Source organism: Bolinopsis microptera, chromosome 13, assembly GCF_026151205.1.
Source record: "Bolinopsis microptera isolate Bmic1 chromosome 13, MBARI_Bmic_1.0, whole genome shotgun sequence".
Taxonomy (NCBI): domain Eukaryota; kingdom Metazoa; phylum Ctenophora; class Tentaculata; order Lobata; family Bolinopsidae; genus Bolinopsis; species Bolinopsis microptera.
This window is the reverse complement of record NC_087084.1, coordinates 5,107,499-5,125,310: the sequence shown is the minus strand read 5'-3', so window position 1 is coordinate 5,125,310 and position 17,812 is coordinate 5,107,499. Positions and strand designations below refer to the sequence as shown.

The 17,812-nt window shown below is 39.9% G+C and overlaps 2 protein-coding genes across 3 annotated transcripts; both read right to left on the bottom strand.

Moving 5' to 3' along the window:
- Positions 1-2,064: 2,064 nt before the first annotated feature.
- Positions 2,065-12,546, bottom strand: LOC134824725 (uncharacterized). The gene is made up of 2 exons (XM_063836701.1): positions 12,391-12,546; positions 2,065-3,510 (listed from the first exon to the last, which is right to left on the bottom strand). The coding sequence occupies exons 1-2, from the start codon at positions 12,544-12,546 to the stop codon at positions 2,065-2,067; spliced, it is 1,602 nt and encodes a 533-aa protein (XP_063692771.1).
- Positions 12,547-13,816: 1,270 nt separating this feature from the next.
- On the bottom strand, positions 13,817-17,508 carry LOC134825144 (uncharacterized). 2 transcript variants are annotated; one of them, XM_063837285.1, is made up of 2 exons: positions 17,313-17,508; positions 13,817-15,639 (listed from the first exon to the last, which is right to left on the bottom strand). In XM_063837285.1, exons 1-2 carry the CDS (start codon positions 17,466-17,468, stop codon positions 14,194-14,196), a joined length of 1,602 nt encoding a protein of 533 aa, XP_063693355.1. In that variant the 5' UTR covers positions 17,469-17,508; the 3' UTR covers positions 13,817-14,193. The 2 variants fall into 2 exon arrangements, with proteins under 2 accessions (XP_063693355.1, XP_063693356.1); XM_063837286.1 differs by having other exon boundaries at positions 17,442-17,485.
- Positions 17,509-17,812: the final 304 nt, after the last annotated feature.

Genomic DNA, 17,812 nt, shown 5'->3' with positions numbered 1-17,812 from the left:
CTTGCACAACTCGGTCTAATTATCGAGGAAAAAAAGAGGTAGATGGTAATCCAGGTAGGCCAGTTCAGATTAGCACGATCGACGGTACAGAATCAGAGAGGTTTTATTTCACCCTGATTTTTTTTGTGAAACTTGGTTTCGAGACATAGCAGTTGACCAACAAACTAGGACCGGTGACCGAAATTTTGAGGGGGTCCCGGACCCAAACCACTAAACGGTGCCCGCGGGGCAGCCACGCCCATATTTGGTCCAAATTAGGCTCAATTTAGCCAAATACCCTGAACATGCCCAAAATTCAGATTTTAGTAGATTTTGTAGCAATAGTATTCCCCCGAACTTGTATATGAATTTCCATCAAGATTGGACAAAAAATGACTGAGTTATGAGCTAAAAACTATATGCCCATATTTGGGCATACGCACCTAATTTGATCGATTTTGGCCCATAAATTGATCAAATATCAATATTTTTGAATGAAACCAACTTTATATGAAAGGTAAGCCTAAACTACACATTCTCTATGATTTTCAGCTCAATATCTACCTATAACTGTGGATTCTATGTTCAAATAATCACAAAAAATTAACAAAATCGCCCATATCTCAGTTCGCGTTATTTGCGAAACTAACTTCGCTCAAAACAATAGAACTCAATAGGGTTTCAATAATTTTTCATGAAATTTTTAGAATTAACGTAGAATTGCATTTCGACCTGAAGTTTTGGGACAAAATTTTGAGTCAGGCCTTTAAAAAAATTTGGCCGCCAAATTTTTATTTCATGATGATTCCAATCATTTTGAACCACTAAAAAAATTTTAATTTTTTGCTAATTAGCTAAGTTTTCCTTCCTGATAATATGAACACCCTCGATTAATTCGCAACTTTTTACGATGTTCACAACTAAAGATATTTGACAAACAAAAAGGGTGGTAAAAAGTGGTGAATTGGCAAAAAGTGGCCTTAAGACACGTGGAAAAGTTTGGAAAAGTTTGACACACGCTGTAACCCCTTTTGAGCGCGCGGCGTGCACGAGAGGTATACAACGTGTAGCAAGGAAAAGTTGGTCAGCCATAGAGGACTCCTATTAGGACTCAAAAACGTCAAAGATCCTTTGTAAGCTTTGTGACGGATTTCACTGTACTAGATGTAATTTCGACTTTAATTCTAGCCAAAGCACCCCACCCCCCCCCACCCCCCCCATCCCCCTCCGAGTCCCAGCCTTACCTTCAATTGTGTAGATATTCTGTCGGCCACCTCGTCTGTAAAGTCCTGTAAGAACTGTTTGGAAACCTTGCCCATAACTCCCTTGTCGAAAGGTGACACCAAGGCGGTACTACAAGTGGTAGCTACTACCGTCATCAACATCAGCTGTATGATCATTTCTGCTTCTTTCGGGACTCGTGTTACTTTGAGGAATATCAGCGCTAATAAAGGGTATAACGGTAAATACAACGAGGATTGTAATCGTGCTTAAAGTATAAACATGGACAGATCATGCCATGCGCCGCTGAGCAAATACCAAACAGATTAAATGGTTGCAGAATACGGATAAGTTTATGACCAATTTAAGTAACTTGGTTCTGCAAATCTAAAGCTCTGCGAATTTATCAGCAGCAGAAAAATTTATAACATGTCGTTAACATGAACTCTAGAATTGAGACTACATAATAATACAACATAAACCATACTTATCCCCGTTTTAAACAATTAAAATCACTACAAAGAACTGGTTTTATTATATATACATAATGAAATGCACCCCTTACCAGAACTTCGACTTTCTTTTAAGCAAAATAATCAACTTTTTTCAAGGATACATTCCGGAAACTTTAATTGCATGAAATTTAAAGAAATAAACGCTGAAGTTATTTTATTCCAGCTCAAAATTCAAAAACCATTAATGATGAATCACCACTTACATTTAAATTCATTCTATTAAGTAGTACTCTAGAAAAATCACTTAGTTCAGTTATGTCCGGATAACTGTAATGTTTGATATCGGACCCTAACTGATCAGTTCATAAGTCCTCAAACTAGTTATCTCCATTTTCTTGCGTCCCGTTTTCTACTGAAGGTTGATGATGATATCATCAGCAGATACGATGATATAATCCTCCCTGTAACTGATATCTGCCCTCCCCACTGTCATATACTCCTCAGGGATGTTTAGAGGGATCCCACTCTGCAAATCTTCCTCCAGCACCCTCGCCAGTTTCCCCTCCAGCACCGAGTTGAGGAGACTCTCGATCCCCTGCAGTATCAAGTTATCCTCCTCCAGTCTCCTTTGTTCGGACATCGTCATTCCGTCCATCTCCGCTCCAATGTAGAGTTTCCCAGTCCATATATCTACATTTGCTGTCACGTTGGGGACTAGCGAGTATCCCCCGTCCTTCTTTACCATCCTCATTGTTCCTATCCAATTAGTCAGGGACTCGAACTCCGTTCTAATCTCAAGTTTCGGGTTATCACTGCTCAGAGTGAGCCGTGCTCTGAGGTGAACCAATACGGAGATACCGTCGTCGGTGATGCTTACTTCCGGGGGTTCAGTGCTGCTGATCTTCACGGTCTTCCTGTTAAATCCAGCCAGGATCCGTCCCTCGTTTTCAGGGAACTCTACACTCACTGTATCTATACGCTGGCCATTGCGCAACACATCGAAAGTCGTTCTACTCCCCTCAGTGCCTGTCTCTACCAAGGAAAACTTGAGTAAGTCGAAGTGGTGTAGGTTCTGGATGCCTCTAGAGATGAGGTCCTTCGTGAGGATGATGGAGACCCCACTGTTAGGACCTGGAACCACTCCACACCAGTCTCTAGCCTGTCTCTTCTTTCTAGCTGGTTCCTCGGTGGCAGGGATGTGGATAAAGGGAGGTGTGACTATTTGTGTGGTGTTTGGTACTCCTGTCAGTTCTATAACTGCGGGTGTAGAGATAACAGCACAGCTAGGTCCCCCTGTTATTACTGATGGGTTAAAGTCCACTTTCAGTTCTCCTCCTGATTGCAATGGCATCGAAAAGTCCTGGTTGAACATTGCATTGTCGAAGTTAGCTGCAGCTTCACCCACCACTTCATTCACTTTCTCGCGAATAGATCTCTCCAAATCTCTCTTCAGATCCTTTTCAAAGATCCACACAATGAAGTTAAGAAGCCAGGCGTACCAGGAACCTGAAATGTTAATGTCGAGAGATCCCATACTCGCCCTACAAGAACCCGAGTCATGTGAGAACCCAACTTTTCCGTTCGACTTTACCCCAAGATTGACCCTGTCTGAGATACTAAACCCATTTGAGCTAACTTGAACTCCTCCACCAAATGTCACGGAGTACCACCAGGACCTCTTGTTGTAACTCCAGCTCCCTGAGGCTCTTATAGTCCCTCGCATACTCGCGTCCACAACAAGTTGACCTGTTCCACGGAGGGTGATGGAGGGGTTGAGGGTGAGGGTGGTTACTCTCACTCCCCAGTACTTGAACGAATGGCCACTTCCACTGTCACTTCCACTGAATGATTTTCCCTGGTGGGGTTAACAAATATTAAAATTACCTGATTGCATGACATTATGATCACAAAATTTCCTAAGACTGATTTGAATTTGTATAATATTTCGAATATATCAGATTAGTACAGAGAAATCCGTCTGAAAAATCGATCTGCCGACACACAAAGCTTACAAAGGATTTTTGACGTTTTTAAGTCGTTATAGGTGTCCTTTATGGCTGACCAACTTTTCCAAACTTTTTCACGTTTTTTAAGGCCACTTTTTGCCACTTTACCACTTTTTACCACCTTTCTTGTTTGTCAAATATCTTTAGTTGCGAACATCGTAGTAGGCACGTGCCTCTGACGCGCTACTACTTGGCGGTGGAGATGCAAGACATTCTTGGCCTGGTAGCACTCTAGCTCGGAACCCAACCCAAGTAACCCAAGTAAGTAAGTAATAGCTTAAAACACGGAGAAAAGTAGTTTTTAGAAAAAAGTTATCAGATGGCATAAAACGTGGAGAAAAATGCTTTTAAAAAAACTCCGTGAATTTTTTTTTCAAGAATACTAAAATCACCAATATATGTAGTTGGAGTTCAGTAAATCTCGGCAGATTTTAATAATCAGGAATTACTAAATCGAAATAAATAAAAGGGCTGAAACTGAAAAACGTTAACCACAGGAAATTAGAATTTTATAAAGTTATAATTAATTACAGTACATCCTTATCGATTTTCACAGAAACTGCACCAAAGGCACATTGAAGATCGAACTGATAGCCTGCTCTGCTACGATAATTGCATAATATGTAATAAATATTATCATGCCTTCTTCGGGCTGTAAATGAGCCATGAGGCCAAGTAGACGTTTTCATGATAAACTATACCGGGTCTATCGAGGTATAAAGCGTTTCATATACCGCATTAAGGGCCATTTAATACAAATGTATTGTGTCGTTTATTTTTTGCCACTTTACCACTTTTTACCACCTTTCTTGTTTGTCAAATATCTTTAGTTGTGAACATCATAGAAAGTTGCAGATTAATCGAGGGTGTTCGTATTCGCTCCTACTAAATCGCTCGCCCAAATTTTAAGAAAATTCTTGTGAAAAGGCCCTTTGGGCATGAAAGTGATCGGAATCGGTGTATTTTTGGACGCTGATTCCGACTCACCCCCCATGACGTAGGGTTAAAATGCTTCCCTGGAGAGTTATGGGCAAAAAACCGATTTGGTCACGTGACAGGCTAGTAAAATACGAATTCGATTGTTTAGGGCTCGGGTTAGGGTTAGGGTTGTGGTAAGGGTTATGGTTAGCTTCGGGGTTATGGTTAGGGTTAGGGTTGGGATAAGGGTTTATGTAAAACCGTTTTGTACGGCTGCAATACCATAAAAACCAAAGTCACGTGAAATTTTTGGGCGAGCGAATTAGTAAGAGCCGTTCGTATTATCAGAAAGAAAAAAATTTTGTAGACTATTTTTACCTCAGATAATTAATTAATTGGATAATTATCAATTAGCTAATTAGCAAAAATACAAATTTTTTTATTGGCTCAAAATGATTGGAATAGCTTAAAACACGGAGAAAATTAGTTTTTAGAAAAAATTTTCCTCCAAAAGTTATCAAATTGCATAAAACGTGGAGAAAAATGCTTTAAAAAAAACTTCGTGATTTTTTTTCAAGAATACTAAAATCACCAGTATATTTAAAGTCACTATTGTGACGGTACATTAGAACTAGACAGAAACAAAGTGTGAAGGGCCTGAAAATTAGTTTTTAGAAAAAATTTTCCTCCAAAAGTTATCAAATTGCATAAAACGTGGAGAAAAATGCTTTAAAAAAAACTTCGTGATTTTTTTTCAAGAATACTAAAATCACCAGTATATTTAAAGTCACTATTGTGACGGTACATTAGAACTAGACAGAAACAAAGTGTGAAGGGCCTGAACGGAACCCCTCGGTTTCAGTTCCTTGTTTAACACTGCCGTACAGCAAGGACATCCACCGGGTTCTCCAAGGATGGGCACATAGCTCACTCCACACTATGTTCTGTCAAATGTTGCTTATATACCAAGGATCTACAGGAAATATATAGTTGGAGTTCAGTAAATATTTGCAGATTTTAGTATTCAGGAATTACTAAATCGAAATAAATAAAAGGGCTGAAACTGAAAAACGTTAACCACAGGAAATTAGAGTTTTATAATTAATTACAGTACATCCTTATCGATTTTCACAGAAACTGCACCAAAGCACATTGAAGATCGAACTGATAGCCTGCTATACTACGATAATCATTAATCGCATAATATGTAATAAATAAAACCTCTCTTAGTCTGTACCGTCGATCGTGCTAATCTGAACTGGCCTACCTGGATTACCATCTACCTCTTCTTTTCCTCAATAATTCGACCGAGTTGTGCAAGAAATGTGATTTATCATATAAATCACATTTCACAACTAAAGATATTTGACAAACAAGAAAGGTGGTAAAAAGTGGTGAAGTGGCAAAAAGTGGAAAAGTTTGGAAAAGTTGGTCTGCCATAAAGGACACCTATTACGACTCAAAAACGTCAAAAATCCTTTGTAAGCTTTGTGTGTTTTTCAGACGGATTTCTCTGTACTAGATGTAATTTCGACTTTAATTCTAGCCAAAGCAAATTTTTCGCTAATTAGTTAACTTTTCCTTCCTGATAATATGAACACCCTCGATTAATTCGCAACTTTTTACGATGTTCACAACTAAAGTCAAAGATATTTGACAAACAAGAAAGGTGGTAAAAAGTGGTGAAGTGGCAAAAAGTGGCCTTAAGACACCTATTAGGACTCAAAAACGTCAAAAATCCTTTGTAAGCTTTGTGTGTTTTTCAGACGGATTTCTCTGTTATACTAGATGTAATTTCGACTTGGGGGCCGAAGCAACCCCCCCCCCCCCCCCCCCGAGTCCCAGCCTTACCTTCAATTGTGTAGATATTCTGTCGGCCACCTCGTCCGTAAAGTCCTGTAAGAACTGTTTGGAAACCTTGCCCATAACTCCCTTGTCGAAAGGTGACACCAGGGCGGTACTACAAGTGGTAGCTACTACCGTCATCAACATCAGCTGTATGATCATTTCTGCTTCTTTCGGGACTCGTGTTACTTTGAGGAATATCAGCGCTAATAAAGGGTATAACGGTAAATACAACGAGGATTGTAATCGTGCTTAAAGTATAAACTTGGACAGATCAATGATCATGCGCTGAGCAAATACCAAACAGATTAAATGGTTGCAGAATACGGATAAGTTTATGACCAATTTAAGTAACTTGGTTCTGCAAATCTAAAGCTCTGCGAATTTATCAGCAGTCGTTAACATGAACTCTAGAATTGAGACTACATAATAATACAACATAAACCATACTTATCCCCGTTTTAAACAATTAAAATCACTACAAAGAACTGGTTTTATTATATATACATAATGAAATGCACCCCTTACCAGAACTTCGACTTTCTTTTAAGCAAAATAATCAACTTTTTTCAAGGATACATTCCGGAAACTTTAATTGCATGAAATTTAAAGAAATAAACGCTGAAGTTATTTTATTCCAGCTCAAAAATCAAAAACCATTAATGATGAATCACCACTTATATTTAAATTCATTCTATTAAGTAGTACTCTAGAAAAATCACTTAGTTCAGTTATGTCCGGATAACTGTAATGTTTGATATCGGACCCTAACTGATCAGTTCATAAGTCCTCAAACTAGTAATCTCCATTTTCTTGCGTCCTGTTTTCTACTGAAGGTTGATGGTGATATCATCAGCATATACGATGATATAATCCTCCCTGTAACTGATATCCGCCCTCCCCACTGTCATATACTCCCCAGGGATGTTTAGAGGGATCCCACTCTGCAAATCGTCCTCCAGCACCCTCGCCAGGTTCTCCTCCAGCACCGAGTTGAGGAGACTCTCGATCCCCTCCAGTATCAAGTTATCCTCCTCCAGTCTCCTTTGTTCGGACATCGTCATTCCGTCCATCTCCGCTCCAATGTAGAGTTTCCCAGTCCATATATCTACATTTGCTGTCACGTTGGGGACTAGCGAGTATCCCCCGTCCTTCTTTACCATCCTCATTGTTCCTATCCAATTAGTCAGGGACTCGAACTCCGTTTTAATCTCAAGTTTCGGGTCATCACTGCTCAGAGTGAGCCGTGCTCTGAGGTGAACCAATACGGAGATACCGTCGTCGGTGATGCTTACTTCCGGGAGTGCAGGGCTGCTGATCTTCACGGTCTTCCTGTTAAATCCAGCCAGGATCCGTCCCTCGTTTTCAGGGAGCTCCACACTCGCTGTCGTTATACGCTGGCCATTGCGCAACACATCGAAAGTCGTTCTACTCCCCTCAGTGCCTGTCTCTACCAAAGAAAACTTGAGTAAGTCGAAGTGGTGTAGATTCTGGATGCCTCTAGAGATGAGGTCCTTCGTGAGGTTGATGGAGACCCCACTGTTAGGACCTGGAACCACTCCACACCAGTCTCTAGCCTGTCTCTTCTTTCTAGCTGGTTCCTCGGTGGCAGGGATGTGGATAAAGGGAGGTGTGACTATTTGTGTGGTGTTTGGTACTCCTGTCAGTTCTATAACTGCGGGTGTAGAGATAACAGCACAGCTAGGTCCCCCTGTTATTACTGACGGGTTTAAGTCCACTTTCAGTTCTCCTCCTGATTGCATTGGCATCGAAAAGTCCTGGTTGAACATTGCATTGTCGAAGTTAGCTGCAGCTTCACCCACCACTTCATTCACTTCCTCGCAAACAAATCCCCCAAAATCTCTCATCAGATCTAATTCAAACCACCACACAATAAATTGAATAAGCCAGTTGTGCCAGGAACCTGAAACGTTAATGTTGATATAATACATACTCGACCTACAAGAACCCGAGTCATGTGAGAACCCAACTTTTCCGTTCGACTTTACCCCAAGATTGACCCTGTCTGAGATACTAAACAAAGACATAACTTCAACTCCTCCATCAAATGTCATGGAGTACCACCAGGACCTCTTGTTGTACTTCCAGCTCCCTGAGGCTATTAAACTTCCTAACATACTCGCGTCCACAACAAGTTGACTGCCATCATTACGGAGGTTGATGGAGGGGTTGATGTTGAGGGTGGTTACTCTCACTCCCCAGTACTTGAACGAGTGGCCACTTCCACTGTCACTTCCACTGAATGATTTTCCCTGGTGGGGTTAACAAATATTAAAATCACCTGATCATGACATTATGATCACATAATTTCCTAAGACTGATTTGAATTTGTATAATATTTCGAATACCTTATCGGACCTTATTTGGACGGACATTACTTGAACGCTGGATGCCCTAGCGTTCATCTTAATGTCCGTTTAAATAAAGTCCGTTCATTTAATGTCCGTCCAAGTTAAAGTCCGTTGAATTTTTTTCAAAAACTTTTCTATTTCGAACTTTTTGTCCAGAATATGACAACTTTTAATTTCAGTAAATTTCAATAGCTATCATTAGACTAAACTATATCATTGAATCAATGAAAACAAGTTATTGTAAAATTTTAACGATCTAAATTGTCTTGTCAAAGACTTTGAGGTTATTTTTAACGAGAAACATTGGGCAAATGAATCTACAACAATAAGTTTTATCGATAACATCATAGTGCCGTATGTTAACGACGAAAAGGTTCTCCTTGGTCTGCCGGAGGCACAGAAAACTTTTCTAGTATATGATGTTTTCAAGGGTCACTTGACGGAAAAAGTTAACGAAATTATGGCACTTAACAACATAGTTCATGAGCTAGTCCCCGCCAACATCACAAACTTGTTTCACATTTCAGCCTTTAGATATTACAGTAAATCGTGTTGCCAAGGACGTTGTCGTAGTTCATATTACTCAGGGGAGGTAATGAAACAGATAAATGCTGGGAAAGCTCCGCGTGGTGCTAAGGTTAACCTAAAGTTGTCTAAGATAAAACCACTTCACGCCGAATGGCTTGTAAAAGTTTACACTGAAATGCAGGACCGAGGTAGTTTGATAAAAAAAGGTTTCCAAAAAGCGGGTATTGCTGATGCTTTAAGCATGGAATATTTAATGCACGAAAACCCATTTGATGAAGACGATGCTTCTCTTGCTTACTGTATGAAAAATGGATTTAAAAATCATTTGCCAAAATTAAAAAAACGTTTAAAAAAAAGATTTTAAAAATTCGGATTTTTGATGGTTTTGATTGCCTTCTAGCGTTCATGTTAATGTCCGTTCATAATTATGTCCGTTCAAGTAATGTCCGTCCAAATAAGGTCCGATAAGGTATATCATATTAGTACAGAGAAATCCGTCTGAAAAAATCGATCTGCCGACACACAAAGCTTACAAAGGATTTTTGACGTTTTTAAGTCCTAATAGGTGTTCTTTATGGCTGACCAACTTTTCCAAACTTTTTCGCGTGTCTTAAGGCCACTTTTTGCCACTTTACCACTTTTTACCACCTTTCTTGTTTGTCAAATATCTTTAGTTGTGAACATCGTAGAAAGTTGCAGATTAATCGAGGGTGTTCATATTATCAGGAAGAAAAACTTTTGTTAAGAAAATTTTTACCTCAGATAATCAATTAATTGGATAATTATCAATTAGCTAATTAGCAAAAATTTTTAAAAAAATTTATTGGCTCAAAATGATTGGAATAGCTTAAAACACAGAGAAAAGTAGTTTTTAGAAAAAAGTTATCAGATGGCATAAAACGTGGAGAAAAATGCTTTGAAATAAACTCCGTGAATTTTTTTTCAAGTATACTAAAATCACCAATTTATGTAGTTGGAGTTCAGTTAATCTCGGCAGATTTTAGTAATCAGGAATTGCTAAATCGAAATAAATAAAAGGGCTGAAACTAAAAACGTTAACCACAGGAAATTAGAGTTTTATAATTAATTACAGTACATCCTTATCGATTTTCACAGAAACTGGACCAAAGGCTGATCGAGCCGATAGACTGCTGTACTACGATAATCGCATAATATGTAATAAATAAAACCTCTCTTAGTCTGTACCGTCGATCGTGCTAATCTGAACTGGCCTATTGGATTGCCATTTACCTCTTCGTTTCCTCAATAATGAGACTGAGTTGTGCAAGAAATGTGATTTATCATAGCTCATATTGCATTTAGTTGGTGATGTAAGTACTTATCGAGCTGTATTGAATCACAATAATAATGAACGACACAATACATTTGTATTAAATGGCCCTTAATGCGGTATATGAAACGCTTTATACCTCGATAGACCCGGTATAGTTTATCACGAAAACGTCTTCTTGGCCTCATGGTTTATTTACAGCTCGAAGGAGGCAAGAAAATACCATGGATACCAAGGAAGAGCTAGGAAGTAGGAAGCAAGTGTAAATATATCTTCCAACATCTACTGTGACTTGTTTTGTATTGTTCTGCATACCGCTTCATTTGCTATGCGAGATACCTCAAATCATGACCCCCATATATCAGGGTCGGCTAAAATCAAAAGGAGTAAGATACGGGCAAAGGTATTTTTTTTCACCCTGATTTTTTTTGTGAAACTTAGTTTCGAAATAGCAGTTGACCAACAAATTAGGACCGGTGACCGAACTTTTGAGGGGGTCCCGGACCCAAACCGCCAAACGGTGCCCGTGGGGCAGCCACGCCCATATTTGATCCAAATGGTAATCGTACTGTAGTGCGACACGTACTGTAGTGCGACACGTACTCTAGTGCGAAGTCCGACAAAAACACCCTCTGTCGCACTACAGTACGTGTCGCACTACGATCCAGGTAGCGTACTCTAGTGCGACAAAATATCCTAACTTATTTCCAAGTTCAGGTCACATCCTATCCTTCTTATGGACCATTAAGTGATTCGTCGGGTCGGTTCACGTCACTTATTTCGGAGTGATCTTGCGAATACGATTCGTCGGTTCACATCACGTGTTTCGCACTAGAGTACGTGTCGCACTACAGTACGTGACCCGGTCCAAATTAGGCTCAATTTAGCCAAATACCCTGAACATGCCCAAAAGCCAGATTTTAGTAGATTTTGTAGCTAGTGGTCCCCTGAACTTGTATATGAATTTCCATCAAGATTGGACAAAAAATTACTGAGTTATGAGCTAAAAACTATATGCCCATATTTGGGCATAAGCACCTAATTTGATCGATTTTGGCCCATAAATTGATCAAATATCAATATTTTTGAATATAACCAACTTTATATGAAAGGTACGCCTAAACTACGGATTCTCTATGATTTTCAGCTCAATATCTACCTAACTGTGGGTTCTATGTTCAAATAATCGCAAAAAATTAACAAAATCGCCCATATCTCAGTTCGCGATATTTGCGAAACTAACTTCGCTCAAAACAATAGAACTCAATAGGGTTTCAATATTTTTTCATGAAATTTTCAGAATCAACGTAGAATTGCATTTCGACCTTAAGTTTTGGGACAGAATTTTGAGTTAGGCCTTTAAAAAAATTTGCCCGCCAAATTTTTATTTCATGATGATTCCAATCATTTTGAACCACTAAAAAAATTTTAATTTTTTGCTAATTAGCTAAGTTTTCCTTCCTGATAATATGAACACCCTCGATTAATTCGCAACTTTCTACGATGTTCACAACTAAAGATATTTGACAAACAAGAAAGGTGGTAAAAGTGGTGAAGTGGCAAAAAGTGGCCTTAAGACACGTGGAAAAGTTTGGAAAAGTTGGTCAGCCATAAAGGACACCTATTAGGACTCAAAAACGTCAAAAATCCTTTGTAAGCTTTGTGTGTTTTTCAGACGGATTTCTCTGTACTAGATGTAATTTCGACTTTAATTCTAGCCAAAGCACCCCCCGGCCCCCCCCTCGCTCCCCCCCCCCCCCGAGTCCCAGCCTTACCTTCAATTGTGTAGATATTCTGTCGGCCACCTCGTCCGCAAAGTCCTGTAAGAACTGTTTGGAAACCTTGCCCATAACTCCCTTGTCGAAAGGTGACACCAAGGCGGTACTACAAGTGGTAGCTACTGCCGTCATCAACATCAGCTGTATGATCATTTCTGCTTCTTTCGTGACTCGTGTTACTTTGAGGAATATCAGCGCTAATAAAGGGTATAACGGTAAATACAACGAGGATTGTAATCGTGCTTAAAGTATAAACTTGGACAGATCAATGATCATGCGCTGAGCAAATACCAAACAGATTAAATGGTTGCAGAATACGGATAAGTTTATGACCAATTTAAGTAACTTGGTTTCAAATCTAAAGCTCTGCGAATATATCAGCAGCAGAAAAATTTATAACATGTCGTTAACATCAGGGGTCGACCGAGGGCAGGATTTTCGACCGAGGCCGAGGCCGAGGAAAATACAGTTAGTTAAGACCGAGGCCGAGGACAACCGAGGTTTCTTTTTTTTGACCGAGGCCGAGGCCGAGGTCGAGGAGTGCAAATTTTGACCGAGGCCGAGGCCGAGGCCGAGGAATTTTGGCAGAAAAATTGTTGGGAAAAAGGGCATCTCACAGTCTGAAGAAGACGATGAATTCGAAGAAAATAGTGAGAAGATAAGGAGGGAAGCTAACAGATACTTAAAAGACTCTCGAGTTGATTTATCATTTCAACCATTAGTTTACTGGAAAGCTAATAAGCAGAGCTATCCGAACCTTGCTGAGTGTTCAAGGAAATATCTATCTGCGCCGGCGAGCTCAGCAGCACCAGAGAGATTGTTTTCTACAGCAGGGCACATCCTGAAGTTAAATCGCCTCAGCCTTAAGCCAACAAACTTTGAGGGGTGCTTGTTTCTCAAAAAGAACATCGGAACATTTGGGGACGACTTCGGCCCCTGTCCAAATGAATTTGAAGCCCCAAATAAAGACAAAAGAGGACTGTCCCCCCTTCTGAGCTGTGCACAGAAGATTATTCTGATTCAGAGTGCTCAGATATTGTCATTTCATCAGACGATGAATCTTAGACTATGATATTTTTAGTTTTGTGTCCTGGTCAATTGGTCGTTTTATTTTCAATTTTACAAATTCGTTTACATTAACCTCTGTAAGTCTGTAGAAAAATTCCCAAAATTTCAACAAAAATCCTCGGTCAAATCCTCGGTAAAATCGTCAAATTTCGCCGAGGCCGAGGAATTTCGAATCTATTTTTGACCGAGGCCGAGGCGAACCGAGGAATTGTCCTCCTGACCGAGGCCGAGGCCGAGGCCGAGGAAAAATCGCCATTCCTCGGTAAAACCGAGGCCGAGGCCGAGGACTCGGTCGACCCTTGGTTAACATGAACTCTAGAATTGAGACTATATAATAATACAACATAAACCATACTTATTCCCGTTTTAAACAACTAAAATCACTACAAAGAACTGGTTTTATTATATATACATAATGAAATGCACCCCTTACCAGAACTTCGACTTTCTTTTAAGCAAAATAATCAACTTTTTTCAAGGATACATTCCGGAAACTTTAATTGCATGAAATTTAAAGAAATAAACGCTGAAGTTATTTTATTCCAGCTCAAAAATCAAGAACCATTAATGAGGAATCAACACTTATATTTGAATTCATTTTACTAAGTAGTACTCTAGAAAAATCACTTAGTTCAGTTATGTCCGGATAACTGTAATGTTTGATATCGGACCCTAACTGATCAGTTCATAAGTCCTCAAACTAGTAATCTCCATTTTCTTGCGTCCCGTTTTCTACTGAAGGTTGATGGTGATATCATCAGCATATACGATGATATAATCCTCCCTGTAACTGATATCCGCCCTCCCCACTGTCATATACTCCTCAGGGATGTTTAGAGGGATCCCACTCTGCAAATCGTCCTCCAGCACCCTCGCCAGTTTCCCCTCCAGCACCGAGTTGAGGAGACTCTCGATCCCCTCCAGTATCAAGTTATCCTCCTCCAGTCTCCTTTGTTCGGACATCGTCATTCCGTCCATCTCCGCTCCAATGTAGAGTTTCCCAGTCCATATATCTACATTTGCTGTCACGTTGGGGACTAGCGAGTATCCCCCGTCCTTTTTTACCATCCTCATTGTTCCTATCCAATTAGTCAGGGACTCGAACTCCGTTCTAATCTCAAGTTTCGGGTTATCACTGCTCAGAGTGAGCCGTGCTCTGAGGTGAACCAATACGGAGATACCGTCGTCGGTGATGCTTACTTCCGGGGGTTCAGTGCTGCTGATCTTCACGGTCTTCCTGTTAAATCCAGCCAGGATCCGTCCCTCGTTTTCAGGGAACTCTACACTCACTGTATCTATACGCTGGCCATTGCGCAACACATCGAAAGTCGTTCTACTCCCCTCAGTGCCTGTCTCTACCAAGGAAAACTTGAGTAAGTCGAAGTGGTGTAGGTTCTGGATGCCTCTAGAGATGAGGTCCTTCGTGAGGATGATGGAGACCCCACTGTTAGGACCTGGAACCACTCCACACCAGTCTCTAGCCTGTCTCTTCTTTCTAGCTGGTTCCTCGGTGGCAGGGATGTGGATAAAGGGAGGTGTGACTATTTGTGTGGTGTTTGGTACTCCTGTCAGTTCTATAACTGCGGGTGTAGAGATAACAGCACAGCTAGGTCCCCCTGTTATTACTGATGGGTTAAAGTCCACTTTCAGTTCTCCTCCTGATTGCAATGGCATCGAAAAGTCCTGGTTGAACATTGCATTGTCGAAGTTAGCTGCAGCTTCACCCACCACTTCATTCACTTTCTCGCGAATAGATCTCTCCAAATCTCTCTTCAGATCCTTTTCAAAGATCCACACAATGAAGTTAAGAAGCCAGGCGTACCAGGAACCTGAAATGTTAATGTCGAGAGATCCCATACTCGCCCTACAAGAACCCGAGTCATGTGAGAACCCAACTTTTCCGTTCGACTTTACCCCAAGATTGACCCTGTCTGAGATACTAAACCCATTTGAGCTAACTTGAACTCCTCCACCAAATGTCACGGAGTACCACCAGGACCTCTTGTTGTAACTCCAGCTCCCTGAGGCTCTTATAGTCCCTCGCATACTCGCGTCCACAACAAGTTGACCTGTTCCACGGAGGGTGATGGAGGGGTTGAGGGTGAGGGTGGTTACTCTCACTCCCCAGTACTTGAACGAATGGCCACTTCCACTGTCACTTCCACTGAATGATTTTCCCTGGTGAGGTTAACAAATATTAAAATTACCTGATTGCATGACATTATGATCACAAAATTTCCTAAGACTGATTTGAATTTGTATAATATTTCGAATATATCAGATTAGTACAGAGAAATCCGTCTGAAAAATCGATCTGCCGACACACAAAGCTTACAAAGGATTTTTGACGTTTTTAAGTCGTTATAGGTGTCCTTTATGGCTGACCAACTTTTCCAAACTTTTTCACGTTTTTTAAGGCCACTTTTTGCCACTTTACCACTTTTTACCACCTTTCTTGTTTGTCAAATATCTTTAGTTGTGAACATCGTAGAAAGTTGCAGATTAATCGAGGGTGTTCGTATTATCAGAAAGAAAAAAATTTTGTAGACAATTTTTACCTCAGATAATTAATTAATTGGATAATTATCAATTAGCTAATTAGCAAAATTATAAAAAAATTTTTATCGGCTCAAAACACGGAGAAAATTAGTTTTTAGAAAAAATTTTCCTCCAAAAGTTATCAAATTGCATAAAACGTGAAGAAAAATGCTTAAAAAAAACTTCGTGATTTTTTTTCAAGAATACTAAAATCACCAGTATATTTAAAGTCACTATTGTGACGGTACATTAGAACTAGACAGAAACAAAGTGTGAAGGGCCTGAACGGAACCCCTCGGTTTCAGTTCCTTGTTTAACACTGCCGTACAGCAAGGACATCCACCGGGTTCTCCAAGGATGGGCACATAGCTCACTCCACACTATGTTCTGTCAAATGTTGCTTATATACCAAGGATCTACAGGAAATATATAGTTGGAGTTCAGTAAATATTGGCAGATTTTAGTATTCAGGAATTACTAAATCGAAATAAATAAAAGGGCTGAAACTGAAAAACTTTAACCACAGGAAATTAGAGTTTTATAATTAATTACAGTACATCCTTATCGATTTTCACAGAAACTGCACCAAAGCACATTGAAGATCGAACTGATAGCCTGCTATACTACGATAATCATTAATCGCATAATATGTAATAAATAAAACCTCTCTTAGTCTGTACCGTCGATCGTGCTAATCTGAACCGGCCTACCTGGATTGCCATTTACCTCTTCTTTTCCTCAATAATTCGACCGAGTTGTGCAAGAAATGTGATTTATCATATAAATCACATTTCACAACTAAAGATATTTGACAAACAAGAAAGGTGGTAAAAAGTGGTGAAGTGGCAAAAAGTGGCCTTAAGACACGTGGAAAAGTTTGGAAAAGTTGGTTAGCCATAAAGGACACCTATTAGGACTAAAAAACGTCAAAAATCCTTTGTAAGTTTTGTGTATTTTTCAGACGGATTTCACTGTACTAGATGTAATTTCGACTTTAATTCTAGCCAAAGCAAATTTTTCGCTAATTAGTTAACTTTTCCTTCCTGATAATATGAACACCCTCGATTAATTCGCAACTTTTTACGATGTTCACAACTAAAGTCAAAGATATTTGACAAACAAGAAAGGTGGTAAAAAGTGGTGAAGTGGCAAAAAGTGGCCTTAAGACACCTATTAGGACTCAAAAACGTCAAAAATCCTTTGTAAGCTTTGTGTGTTTTTCAGACGGATTTCTCTGTACTAGATGTAATTTCGACTTGGGGGCCGAAGCAACCCACCCCCCCCCCCCCCCCCCCCCCAAGTCCCAGCCTTACCTTCAATTGTGTAGATATTCTGTCGGCCACCTCGTCCGTAAAGTCCTGTAAGAACTGTTTGGAAACCTTGCCCATAACTCCCTTGTCGAAAGGTGACACCAAGGCGGTACTACAAGTGGTAGCTACTACCGTCATCAACATCAGCTGTATGATCATTTCTGCTTCTTTCGGGACTCGTGTTACTTTGAGGAATATCAGCGCTAATAAAGGGTATAACGGTAAATACAACGAGGATTGTAATCGTGCTTAAAGTATAAACTTGGACAGATCAATGATCATGCGCTGAGCAAATACCAAACAGATTAAATGGTTGCAGAATACGGATAAGTTTATGACCAATTTAAGTAACTTGGTTCTGCAAATCTAAAGCTCTGCGAATTTATCAGCAGCAGAAAAATTTATAACATGTCGTTAACATGAACTCTAGAATTGAGACTACATAATAATACAACATAAACCATACTTATCCCCGTTTTAAACAATTAAAATCACTACAAAGA

Excerpts from the sequence above, each read along its gene's own strand:
- LOC134824725 (XM_063836701.1), bottom strand. The coding sequence starts at position 12,546 with ATGATCATACAGCTGATGTTGATGACGGCAGTAGCTACCACTTGTAGT. Across the intron at positions 3,511-12,390 it reads GAATATCTACACAATTGAAG|GGAAAATCATTCAGTGGAAG; the intron begins GTAAGGCTGGGA and ends TAACCCCACCAG.
- LOC134825144 (XM_063837285.1), bottom strand. The coding sequence starts at position 17,468 with ATGATCATACAGCTGATGTTGATGACGGTAGTAGCTACCACTTGTAGT. Across the intron at positions 15,640-17,312 it reads GAATATCTACACAATTGAAG|GGAAAATCATTCAGTGGAAG; the intron begins GTAAGGCTGGGA and ends TAACCTCACCAG.